This window comes from Manacus vitellinus, unplaced genomic scaffold, assembly GCF_001715985.3.
Source record: "Manacus vitellinus isolate BGI_N305 unplaced genomic scaffold, ASM171598v3 scaffold_4_pilon, whole genome shotgun sequence".
Lineage (NCBI taxonomy): Eukaryota > Metazoa > Chordata > Aves > Passeriformes > Pipridae > Manacus > Manacus vitellinus.
The window spans coordinates 33,398,202-33,411,993 of NW_021940604.1; the positions used below are offsets into that span (position 1 = coordinate 33,398,202).

At 36.4% G+C, this 13,792-nt stretch overlaps 1 protein-coding gene across 3 annotated transcripts in view; it reads left to right on the forward strand.

Annotated features, from left to right (window-relative positions):
* Window positions 1–13,792, forward strand: part of CEP162 (centrosomal protein 162) — a 44,847-nt gene extending 31,055 nt beyond the window's left edge. For all 3 annotated transcript variants that reach the window (XM_018078276.3, XM_029962802.1, XM_018078277.3), the window contains 7 exons: window positions 637–741; window positions 1,795–2,007; window positions 3,153–3,823; window positions 5,645–5,786; window positions 6,380–6,478; window positions 9,299–9,433; window positions 11,591–13,792. In XM_018078276.3, coding sequence (XP_017933765.3) covers window positions 637–741; window positions 1,795–2,007; window positions 3,153–3,823; window positions 5,645–5,786; window positions 6,380–6,478; window positions 9,299–9,433; window positions 11,591–11,809 — 1,584 coding nt within the window. In that variant the 3' untranslated portion in view covers window positions 11,810–13,792. The remainder of the gene's footprint in view (window positions 1–636; window positions 742–1,794; window positions 2,008–3,152; window positions 3,824–5,644; window positions 5,787–6,379; window positions 6,479–9,298; window positions 9,434–11,590) is intronic.

A 13,792-nucleotide genomic window follows, 5' to 3' on the forward strand; every position in this document is an offset into this window, starting at 1 on the left:
TAAACTATGCTGGCATAAAAGCATTACTTATGCTAATATTGCCAGTGTGGGAGAGAAATCAAGATAGGAATACTTCCAAATATTCAGGATGTAATATTGCTGTACAGAGATCATAGTGGCTGCTAAGGGTAGGAAATTCAGTTATAGGTTATAGCTTTGAGACTTCATGGCCAGACTTCATGGGAGTGCAGGAGCATTAAAGTTCCTTCCCCTGATTCTGGGAGTCGGCATTTATTTAGGCACAGCATAATGTTGCCTTTTGGCTGTTTCTGTATCTCATCACAGAGCATAGCCTTGGAAATCATGAACTATCTCATAAGCTCCCCCTGAATTCATGAAATGCACTGTAGTACTTTATATTATAGCTTATTAACCAAGCCAGCATACTGAAAGTATGAGAGAAAGAAACAGTTCTACTGGTATGAAGACAGGAATGTCCCAGAGCTGATTTCCATAGCTAGTTTCAGCTGTCACTTAGGTTAAGAACCTGAAGAATGAGTTAGTACAGAAATTACTGTTACCAGTTTTTAAGTGGCAGAATACTTCCATTATATTGTGCATGTTTGAAATGCTTTTGTACTATAAAACAATGTCTCTGAATATATATTGCAATTTATCTTCTCATAAATTGAATAGGTTGAGAAGCTGAGAGCTGAAGCAGGAGATCAGTGTGTGCAACAGAAGAAACGTTTGCAAGACAGAGCAGCAGATGCTAAAAGAATTCAGGATCTTGAGCGACAGGTATGCAGTAATATAACTGTGTTTCATTTAACCTTTATTTTAGATAAGGTCTCTTAAAACACCAGTGCTTTCACAGGATAAAACATTGCATGAAGTCCTATGATAAGGTAACTTGTGTTGTTGAACACTCATAAACACAAAAAGCTGCAATTATTTACTTAGAAAGACCTCTTCTTGCTACTGTCTTCTATCAACCTGATATCCCCTTTAAAATCCTTTAAAATACTGTTTAGAATTTCTTGGAAAGGGGAAACAGGGCAAAAGCCAAAACTTGCTATTTATCATCTAAGACTCCTTCTGTCCATGTTCAGTAATCCCTTAACATTATGACCAATTTCAAACAAGTTGATTCAAGAGTAGGATTGGATTCCTACAAGATTCATGAAAACTAGGGGAGTGGAGACCTTAAAATTCATGTTTCTGCTGAGGAAGTGTCAGGTGGAAGTGGGTCTTCCTGAGTTTTAAAAGGTGGCAGCTGCATTAGTTAGGGATGTGGGACTCATGGGAAAGAGCCTCTGCAGAATTTTAAAGCAAAGAATATCTTATCCATATATAAGAGAGGAGTGTGTTATTAATCTTGTATGCAAGGTGTTAGTCTTACTTTATTGCAGACTCCAAAATAAAAGGCATATAATCTGTTATTGGGAGAATAATTTCAATACTGCTATGAAGTATCTGTAACAGCTGAAAAAGTACAATGTGAATGCAAATCCAGAGGAAAAGCAAACATATTCACAGCATTGAGTCATATTCAACTTAAAGCTCTTTTATTTACTTTCTTAGTACTTCTGACATAAGGCACTCTAAAGGCCAGAGCAATATTTTGTTTTAAGATTATGCATAAGTCAATCAGTAAGAGATGATGAGTCTTACTTTTCTATAAACAGTAGCATAAATGTAAAGAATGTAAAATAATTCTCAATATATTAATCTCTAGTTTTCTTTCTTCACCGAGCCAACATGGATGGAATTTGTTAACATTCTATCACTTCTGTTCACTTTTCTTTAGAACTTTATTCTTTTTGACTTCTGACTTAATTTTCTAATTGATAGATCAGAGAAATGGAAGGAATTCTAAAAAGAAGGTATCCAAATTCTTTGCCTGCTTTGATTTATGCTGCTGCTGCTGCTGAGAAAACGGCTAAAACAAACACAGTTGAATTTTTGGAGAGAAGAATAAAGAAATTAGAAACAGAACTTGAAGGTAAAGATGATGAAGCTAAGAAAAGTCTCCGTGCCATGGAACAACAGTTTCAAAAAATTAAGGTAAAAGTTGGAGCCTTGTAGAATAGTCCACTTTGCAAGTAACAGTCACAAGGTAACGGGGGTCTAACACAGGGCAGTGGTTAAAACTAAAGGCAGAGACATTCAAGGGAAAACAAAAATATTCAAAGAATTTATAACCAGAATTTCAGTACCTTCAGCATCTAAGATAAAAATAGCATTGAAATCATTAGGGTAGTATTGAGACTGAGAGGACAGGTTCTTGAGGCCTAATAATTTAATTCTTACAATTAAGAGAGGTGGTTTTCACTCTGTGGGTCAGAGTAGCTGCTTACCTAATTCCTTGCTGTACCAAAGGCTGTGCTTTCAAAGGTCTGCTGACAGAGCATTTCTGCAGGGAATGTCTGGGAACACTAAACATTCTATCAAAAAATTACCTGATCGTGAGCCTAAAGACTTGAGTTAGCAAGCATGGAAATCTGGCATTTTACTTCAAGGAAAAAGTGAACTGCACAGGTTCTTAATGAGCAAGAAAGGAAAGCACTGGCCAGTTGTTCCACATCTTCTGCATATGAATCACTCATCATACTTTCCTCAAAGGCCATCCAGGCTATTAAGAAGGGTCAGGTTTTCCTCAGTGCATTAGGAAAAAAGATTCTGTGTCTCTCTGAATTCATACTTCTATATTCATACTTACAAATAAATAAAAATGAAGACCTGTTCTGTTAAAATTTAAGATGTTTTGAAATACGTACAATTTTGAGTGTGTGACAGGAATGTTTGCAAACTGACACATGGCAAATACATAATGACAAAATTAACTACTTCTTGCTATACTAAATAAGATGTTACTTTGCCTTTCTGAGTTGGAAACATCTGAAGAGAACTCAGTTATATAAAAATGAAATAGTTTCTTGTCAATACAATTTTTGTCCCATGGTTACTGCATCCATTGTGATAAGATGACTTTGTAGTAAATATTTTGAGAAAGTCTGTTTTACCACAGACTTTTTTCACTCACTAATTTCTGAACTGATTGAGTAGTGTTGTTAGTAATATTGATGTGTATCCTATTTTGAAATCTTGCTTCAGATGTGCAGTAACTTTAAAGAATAATAGGAAGAGCTAATAATAAAAGTACACTTACAAAACTGCTTTTTGTTCCCCTCTTTCTACTCCTCTCCTAGATACAGTATGAGCAAAGACTTTCAGAGCTTGAGCAACTGCTTGCCTATGAATTTATGAGCGAAACACCAAAACTGAATGGCAATAAAGCTGGTTCTACAGAACTTCAGCAGGAGCTTCAGAATCTAAAGAAGACCCATCAAATCACTGTTAGAAACCTCCAGACAGAAATTGAAAAACTTAAAAGTCAAAATTCCCAATTAAAACTCAGAAGTAAAAATGATAATAAAGACTTAGAGTGCACAGACTCTAAAATGAAACAAGGTAACGCAAAAGACAGATTGTTAAAACTAAATGAAGAACTGGTCACCAAAAATAAAGAAATACAAGACCTTACAAAAACTGTAGAGAAACTTCAAAAAGAAAGGATGGTGATGCTATCTGATAATAATTTGAGAAACATAAGCAATAATAAGGAAAACTGTACAGAAGTCATGAAAAAGAATACCTCAGCAACAGATGAAAGGAATTCCCACTACAGTGAACCCTTTCTAAGCATTTTCAATGATGACAAAATATACCAACCACATACCTTTTCTGATTCTCATCTCTCAGAAGTTCTGAAAGAAAATGCACAGCTGAAAGAGGAGCTAGAGAGATTGTCTCTAGAAATGAGCCAGCAGCGGGTGAAGTCTCAAGCAGCACTGGCTTATTCTGAAAATAACATACGAAGGTAAATGCTCAACATGTTCCTTTAAAACCTTGTTGAAGTGTTGGCTGATGCACAGTTGAAGTGGCACATTAACATGTCAGCCATGTGTGAAGCTAGCTTATAGTTCTATTAGTACTGTTTATTTTGAGAGTGTTTCAGAGGGTTTTTTGATGTTTTGTTTTGGGTTTTGTTTTAAGCAGTGCACTGTCACAGTTCTTTCTACAGGCAAACCTATATTAATGCTTTTATTAATACTACAATTTGTTATGCTTTTAAGTAAAAATATCTCAATGTAAATCATCTGCTGGAGCTCCCCTGGGAGGGTAGTTGTAGTAGGTGACTCCCTTCTGAGGGGAACTGAGGGCCGTATATGTCAACCAGACCCATCCCACAGGGAGGTCTGCTGCCTTCCAGGGCCCAGGTGAGGGATATTAGTAGGAGACTCCCTCAGCTAATTCAGCCCTCAGGTTATTATCCAGTGTTGGTATCCCAGGCTGGCAGTGATGACATTAATGGAAGAAGTACCAGGGCGATTAAAAAGGACTTCAAGGCGCTGGGTGGATTAGTTAATGGGACAGGAGCACAGGTGATGTTCACCTCAATTCCTGCAGTAGCAGGGATGAATAAGGAGAGGAGTAGGAAAGCCCATCTTATCAATAGGTGACTAAAGGATTGGTGCCACCGGCAGAATTTTGGTTTTTTTGACCATGGGGCAAATTCCAGCAGGTCCAGGGAGGTGATTCTTCCCCTGTACTCAGCACTGGTGAAGCCACTACCTGGAATACTGTGTCCAGCTCTGGGCCCCTCAGTTCAGGAAGGATATTGAGGTGCTGCAGCAGGTCCAGAGAAGAGTAACAAGGCTGGTGAAGGAACTCGAACACAAGTCTTATGAGGAGAGGCTGAGGGAGCTGGGGCTGTTCAGCCCTGGAGAAGAGAAGGCTCAGGGGAGACCTCATCACTCTCTACAACTACCTGAGATTCTGCCAGGTGGGGGTTGGTCTCTTCTCCCAGGCAGCTATCTGTAAGACAAGAGGGCATGGTCTTAAGCTCTGCCAGGGGAGGTTTAGGTTGGATATTAGGAAGAAATTCTTTACAAAGAGGGGTAATCAGGCATTGGAACGGGCTGCCCAGGGAAGTGGTGGATTCTCTGTCCCTGGAGGTTTTTAAGATGAGACTGGATGTAGCACTTAGTGCCATGGTTTAGTAACCACAGCGGTGTTGGATCAGGGGTTGGACTTGATGATCTCAGAGGTCTTTTCCAACCCAGCTGATTCTGTGATTCTGTGATTATATCTTAGATGCTTTGTGTTGTATAGCATTAATACTTGGTACCCATACTTTCCTTCAAACTGAGATATGCTTTCAGCAGTATTTACTTGGCCAACTGTAGATACCTTATATTTATACTTCACCTGGTCTCTCTTAGGTCTGTTCATAGTCAAAGTAGAAGTAAATTGGCATATTTGTATTGCAAAACATTCTTTTCTAAAATAGATACTTAAAAGAGAAAGTGGTGTTATGATTTAAAAGCACATATTTTCTCTCCTTTTTTTTTATAAAAGCAGCTAAAAAAGGTAATTGACTGAATTTTCTGTATCCTAGCTGCCTCTAGTTAAATGAGGCACATATACAACATTTTTGGCTTCCCACTCTGTCATCCCTCCAGAGCAAGTAATGAAGTGATGGTGCTGGTATGTTGCAAGGTTTTGTTATGAAATATCAAAGACCTGCTGCCTTTACCATTTTTGATATTTTGTATATTCAAGTGAGAACTGTACTGCATTTTTGAAGAACTATCTGTAGCTGTTTTATTACATATTATTTTCGCCTTGCTCTGTCCAGAATACAGGAGGACACAGCAGAATACATTGCATCTCTGAAAGCTTCCCATCAGAGGGAAGTGGAGAAGATTGTTTGCCAGCATGCAAAGGAGCACTCTACTTCTAAAGTAGCTGAACTAAACAACAGAATTTCAACACAAGAGGTAAGATACAGTAGACGCATTGATTACATACAGATATATCCTGAAGTTATTTCTTTCTATAGTACTGTAAACTTTATCTTTCTTTGAAGCAGGACCTACTGTTTTAAAAATCAGCTTGTGCCACTGTATTCACAGAATCACAGAATGGCTGAGGTTGGAAGGAACCTCTAAAGTTCATCTTGTCCAACCCCCCTGCTCAGGAGGGTCATCCAGAGGCAGTTGCTCAGGACCATGTCCAGATGGCTTTTGAGTATCCCCACAGGCTTTCTGGGCTTAGTTTTACACACAATATGAAGGTAGAAGGAGCTACTGCATTTAGATTATTTAAGAACTTTTTTAACTGAGGAAAGTTACTCGAAGACTGAGACTTGTTTTCATATACTACATATGTAGCTGTGTGCTATTTCACAGTCCATGCAGAGGACTATTATCTAGCATGCACACATGTTAGAGGCTGTATCGTTAACACACACATCACTTACACCTGCAGTACTACAATACTGTTTATATTTGTGCTTCTCCTGCATAGGTTTTCAGATGTCATCATGGGTATTTATGTTAATGACCAACTATTTTTAATCTTTTTTGTGTAGGTGTTAATAAAACATCTTCAAGAACAAATCAGTGAACAACAGAGACATCAGGAAGCTCTTTTAGTTTCACAGATACGAGAGCAACTCCTACAAAAAGAGGTATATTTAAATTTGGATTGGAAGTACCTTACTCTAGTAAGAGTTTTCACTTTCATCCTTAAAAAGCCTCAAATAATATATAGTAAAATAAGTCTTAGAAACCATCTTTGTCAGTTGCTTCTACATCAATTATACCTGAGAATGCAATATGTTATTTTAATGTAAGTGAGAGAACAACGTAGAACAGAAGTAGCACCTTGACCTTTTTTGAATTTTTTTTTTGTTATAATCCTTAATTTGTTAGAAAAGTCTGATATATCTATGAAAGTTGATCAGCAGGTTAATCCAAGCTTTCATAGCCTCTACCTTGAGAGTTATGATGGGTAGTAAATAGACCACAGGACTTTTTCCTTATTGAGAGGATTTTTTTTATTATTGTTTTCAAGTTCTGTGTTCAGATTAAACCTTCCTTTTTCAATTCCTTCATTGCCATAAAGCTCACTTAGGCAATTATATTCTTGTTTTTCTCCTCTGCTATCTATGAAAGTTAAGGTCTCTTAGGAAGGAAAAGTTAGTTGCAATAGTTCTGAAATTCACTGGGTTTTTTTCTGATCTTCTATTTCTATTAATAGCATATAACCTAAAAATTACATTTGTTCTTATTTTTGCTTTTGGGTTAATGTTGTGTCAAATTGCTGTCTATCTTTTAGCTCAAGTGTTTTTTTAATGTATGCTTTTGTTATTCTTGAAGTACTGCCAGTCTTTTTGTTACCACCTCCTGTTCAGGAAGAGGATATAGCCTGTCTGAGCATTGTGCCTATACTTAAGTCACCATCTCCTTGATGTAAGAACATTACTAAGTTTAACTTAATTTTAATAATACTCCAATCTGCAAGGGCTATTAAAAGCAATTGATCTTAATCTCACTAAAGCCACTCAGTATTTATTTTACCCATGCAAAATTCCACCTCTGCTGTGACATATTTATATAAAAGTGAGGATTTGTAGGGGGACAGAAAAGGTGTTGTATTAACTAAGTTCTGTATTTGCAGCATAAAGGCTGAGACTTCGGGTTCATATTAAGAATCTAATGATAGATGTTTCCCTTCCATATAAAGTTTGTTTCAGTCCAGTGATCTCAGTATATATAATAGCTCTTCCTGGGAAAACAGGGCAAGAGTGCAGTGAAACAAATATTATAAATTTGTTTCCTCTGTGACTGCTTTACAGATTATTAATGACAGTAATGATTTAAGAGAGTGGTCATCCAATATGACCCCCATTTTACAGGCCAAATTCAAAGTGCTGGCATTTAAGGAAACGTAAATGAGTGTCTTTGTTACAGAAATCATTGCATGACTATACAGACAGAAATGTCTACATTAAGCCTTGCTTTTGCCCTCTAGTGTGATTGCTGTGCTGCTTATAAAATACATTTTAAGCATTAAATGGTTAAATAAGTTGAGCTGAAAAAAGAAGACAACAAAACCTGCAAATTGAGTTAGTAATGATAGGGAAAAGCACCATTATTGGTAACAGGATGAAGTCCTCTATCTAAAATGATGGTACCTCAAAAAAGGCATATTTTTTCCTGAGGCTTCCTGGAAGATTGTTATTTGAATAGTAATTTCAGAAATGCTGTTTATGGATGTTTTCCATTTACTATGTCCTTCTCTTCCATAACAGCTTGCACGCAGCACAGCGTTGTATTTGACAAGGTTCTGTTGTTGGCAAAATACACGGAGCCCATTTTTCCTGGGGCTTTTTTGCCTCATAACATCTTTCCAGCATAATTTTTAAATTATATTTAATTATATATGTGAGATCATGCATCTCACATATATATCTCATATATCACATATCTTCCTTTCAGTGGGGCAACTTAGCAGTCAAGCAGCAGACACTCACTTTCATGGACCTTATGAAATGAAGACTTCTGCTCCCAAATGTGGCTGAACTTGGCCCACAGGTTCAAAGCTGCTGGAATAATGGACAGGCAAAAATGCACTAACATAGGCCATGTTATTTTAGAAAGCTACCTTAAAAAATGGAAATAATAGAAGCCAACTTAGAGTCACTTATCAGTAAGAGTGACAACATCTTATGAAGACACAATGCTTCCAGCTACTTGAATTCAGCAGCAGAGAGCCAAGGATGGCTGAGTGCTTGAAGAGGGTTAGAAGTTCTCAAATGTAATGGTTAAGGGGAGCAAAGGGCTCTCATTAAGGATAAAGACTTCAGTGTTTTCATTTGAGTTTACTTTTATACATATTAAAAGTGACCAAAAAATACCTAGGATGTTAAATGAAGAAATATCATGTTACTTAAAATAGGCAAAGAATGAGAATAAACCAGTAGGGCTTTATAAGAAAACTTACCTTATCTTCTGGAGGATGAGGAAATCAGTTTTAAGTCATTGGTTGAGTTGATTTGACCTGGTAATTGTTAGACCAAACGAGGCTTGTAATCATGTCTGTTAGCAGCGTGTCTTTCCTCAATTAAGTCCTTAGAAATACACTGGTACATTTTATATTTGGTCTTTATCCAGGGTGTAAGAAGATCTAATTATAATATTCTCTTTTTTTAATGAAGTATAAAAATTGACTGAATACAATCACTTCATAACATTATGAACAAGATTGGATTTATCAAAGAGGACTAGACTTTCATATTCTCAGGCTACTCTTAGATGTGAAAAATCTTAATCTAAGTCCCTGAACCCCTGTAAAAGCTTTTGAATAAAGAAGATTTCTCTTTTATGTCTTCTGTTCTGCAGCTTATGAATGGAATGATTAAACAATGCAAATACATTTTGAAAGGAATCTGTTTTATACACTGCATAACACAATAGCAATTTTCATAATTTCTCTTTAACTGTAGGTGACAAAGTTGTTGGAAGAACTGAGAGAGGCTAAGGAGAGCCAGAGTCCTGAAATGAAACATTTCTTGTGCCTGGAAAACAAAATCAAGCATATAGAGACCAGACATGCAGAAAGAGAGCAAGAAATTCAAAAGGTACACCAGAGTATAACTGCATTTATTTCCAAGAGCAATTTATTGGTTTAACTGTAATTTTATGGTATTTGCACAGGCTCATTTAGCTCACACTGCAGGGAGGGCAAGTACTTTTTCTACAGCTGTGGTTTTGTCTTTGCTGCCTGATGATGCAAGTGAATGTAGATGCAGTCCTGGTCAGCCCATCCTTGGTGTGGTAATTAAAATTACTTGTGCATGACTTGCATATCAGGTGTGTAACTTCCTTGCAACCTGATCTGAAAAGGCCTTGATATTATTGTAGAGGTCTAGATTACATGACCTCTGGAAGCCCCTTGTATCATTTGGTTATCTCATATTTCAGTTACACAAGGAAAGCAAGGTATTGAAAAACTGATAAGAGTTTATAATGCAGAGTTTGTTAAGCTATGATATATTCCTTAATTGAACTGTCATTTTATTTTCTAGTCCCAGCAATGCTATTCAGAAAAGCTGCATTAAAAGTGTAGACACATCTTACAGCAGTCTAGCTCATACTAGTTTTAATACCCAAAACAATGAAAAAAGGCCTTTATCTTCCAAAAACTAAAAGTTTGTGATTTTGAAGGTTGGATCTTTGTGATACAGTTTTTTGTAGCTTGAATGGGTAAAACAATTTTTCATTGCTTTTTTTCATCTTTATTCTGTGTCATGATCTCCATCCTGATTTTTTATCTTTCGGGGGAGTTTTATCATCTGGAAGAAGTTTTCTTGTTCACATAGATTTTTTTTTCAACGCTTGTATCACTTAAATATATTACTGTCTTTTGTTAGTATTTTAACTTAGGTTTTATTAAATATACGAAGTCAAAATAGGGAAGTTGGACAGGAAGATTGTCAAACCTGTAGTATTTAGTTTGGGGGGGTTGTTCTACAATTCTGTAACCAGATCTCAAGGAATACACTTTTATGTACACAATTTTTTGTGGTAAAGGTTTTACTCTTACACATTTCTACATCAGATATTTCATTTTCTTTCCAAAAAGACCTCTGCATAAAACAAGTCATTGGATTAAGAACAAACCCTGTTGCTACTAAAGATTTTATTATTTTTGTTCATGTTATGTCCTGCTAAAGGCAACTGTAATACAGTTCATTTTTATGCTATTCATTTGCTTTTGTATAATGTGAGGATTTCTTTACCATTTCTGTTAAGTGTTTCCTGCTGCCTATTCTGAGATCTAACTCCATTGAATACCTATAGTACTTACTAAGATATTTTATAATGTATTGTTTTAAAAAATAGAAATAATAGTATACATAATTACTACTAAGTAATTTCATCTTTCCTCCTGCTGCTGCCCTTATTATGTATTAAGCTTTGGGTTTTGTTTATCCTAGTTTTGCGCCTTTAACCATCTCTACTGGGGCATCGAACAGTCCCCCAAATGAATGATATAAAAATGAACAATGTAGAAAAGGTAATTGCTGAGCAAGGAATTAACAGGCTATCCTTAGTATCAAACTGCAAATATAATTATGGCCTTTAAGTGGTACAGCTTTCCTTGAAGAATCTATTACAATTAATAGCAGTATGGAGATTTTGATACCTTATGACACTTCTTATTTTGTGTAATTTAATAGGATTATGTCAGGGATTCATGTCAAAGTTAATTCAGACTTTTATCTGCAGCAGCATCAGATCTTTGTGACTACAGGACATTTTCTAATAATCCATAGGACTTTTGTTTTTTAAAAGTACAGTAGTAGCCTACAATATGTCATCAGATTTCATTTGTTTGTCTTGCAGAGCATTCTTTTAATTAGCACTTTAATTTAAATAGAAATTTAAAAAGTTAATTTTTATTATAGGGGATTGATTTTATGTTATATGCTCAGCTTTGTCTTAAATATTCAAACTTTTATTTGCCACTTTGGAGAGGATAAGTTAAATTCTCCTGAGGCTCACTAGTCAATAATCAGTTCTCCCCTTCTGTCATTAATGGAACTATTTAAAGGAATTTATTGCTATCAGAATGATTTTTGCAGTATTCAGAACAAATTGTTTCCACATGATGTCAGCCTTTCACTGTGAGACTCAGCATCAAATATGACGAAGTGGTGTATTTTTGCAAAGGGGCAGTGGTGGCTGAGTACTGGACTAGGAAGTGGCAACACTGGCTTGCTTCTAATTTACAGGCAACCCAACTAACACATCATGTTACTGAAGCAAGGCAAACCCATGAGGCTCAGAAGTGGCGAAGGCTGGCACAGCAGAAGAATCAAGAACTGGAGAAATTTCGAGTGGAACTGGATTCAATATTAGATGTTTTACGTGAACTGCAGAAACAAGGGGTTGTTATTCCTGCACCTGATTCCAGTGGATTCAGAGTGACAGACAGCTGCTGGAAGACATGATTAGGTAGTAGTTGATTAGAGAAGTAGAATTTTAATATTCAAAGTTCTGTGTAGAAAATGTTATTGAAAATCATTAATGTAACACACATAAATTGAATTGCATTCTGATCTTATCTGTAATCTTGCGTGTCCAAAGGCAGATTTGCATCGAGCAATACTCCAGTCATTTTGTATGTCTTATATTTTGTTAGTAATAAAGTTATATACAAATTTTTTAAAATAATAGGAATGTTGAGGTTATTCCATAAATTCAGTTACCACTGAAAAATTCCCTTTTTCAGATACTGTACTGCATGCCTGAATATTTTTAACTTTTGTTTATAACTTGTGTTACTGTGATTCCTTTGTGAACAATTTGAGTAACTAGCTCAACTACTGAGTAACTATTTGTATGTTTAATATATAATGAATTTCATTCTGTAGGGCAGAAAAATCATCTTTTTCCAGCATTTTGCTTCTCTCCCTCCAATTCATATAATATTCCTTCCCTTCTCTTTAAAATCCCTTCCAACTTAGTGAATGAATGATTGGAGGGCTGGAGCAGACCAGACATTCCCTGGTGATGCTCAGATTCAAACTGTTCTTTGTTTACTTCTCTGGTATTTCCAACTGTGCTGGTCAGAATGATGGCAGAGTGGGTCTAGCTGAATTGTTATGGGGCAGATTTAAAACAGGCTATAAAATACAGTGTGAGAGTAGTCACTGGTATCCCTTTTAAAAGGGAAGGCCATATTGATAAGGTTTTTACAATGGGCTGTTCAGAATCTGACATAGCAATATCTTTATAGACAATCTTGACAGACCAAAGAGGCCAGTCAGATGTGAAGACAGTGTGCTAAAGCTCAGACTGCAGGGATGTGTCAGTGGGCAAATTTAGAGTTAAAATACTGAGCAACTTACAAAAGGGGCCAGAGAAAAAAATCCAGTGAACTACTATTGTCCTTGAGAGTGACAAAAGAGACAAGTATGCTTAAGCAGGAGTAATCCACTACCCAAATACCAAATGTGGATGTAACTTTCTGCTGAACTGACAGGCATCATGGCAGGTAACAAGCAATGTTAGAGACTACTGCCTTCTCCCTCTCCTCAGGCCCTGCTGGAGTTACACACCTGTGCTGTAGAGCAAGCAATTCCTACTGCATCACCAACGTGTACCTTCGTGTGCTAAGCTTTTGGTCTCCTATTTCAAGAAATGGACCCAGTGGAGGGAAAAGAAAAATCATCCCACTAAAAAATGTAGCCTTAGGAATCTCTGAAGCCACAGGGGCTACCCTGTTCCAGAGAGGAGACTGGGGAGGGAATATGAGCATGGCTATTATACTTGATATATATGAAAAACCTGCTGCTAAAAGGAAGAAGCAGTAAGTTAAAATAAAGAAAATTCAAGATAGCTATTTGGTGGTTGGAAGGAATGGGTGTCCAATAAATCAGTAAATTATTAGTCTGAAGTTTCGGTGCTGCAAGTCCTTAAGAATCCCATAGCACATATCTTGAGGTTGTAGCTCAATCAGCTATACTCATTTAGGGCAAAGAGAAGATAAAAGCTAGAATGTACTCTTCAGGTCCCTGTGGTATTGGTTGAAGCTATCATTTAAATCAAATGTGAAATAGTTCAGGCCTGTGCATGTGTATTTATGTGTCATGTTCTTCAGGGACCAGCAGTAAATATGCACTTTCTCTCATACAAGCATGGGACTGAGCATGCATAAGAACAGCAGAGTGTAACAAATTATACCCAAGTGCAAGGTTTATTATTTTTTCTGGCCCATACACAAACATGAGACTGTATACACACATATCTATATATATTAAAAAAGTTTGGCCAGTTGCCAATTAATATAGTAATCTTGTTTTTTTCCTATTCAGCTACTTTCAGTATTTCTACCATGGATATTTTGATCCTATCTAAAAAATACTAGTGTATGTTCATAAAATGTGTAAATATAATAATGCTTTGTATATAAAATATCAGCTCTGTGTAAA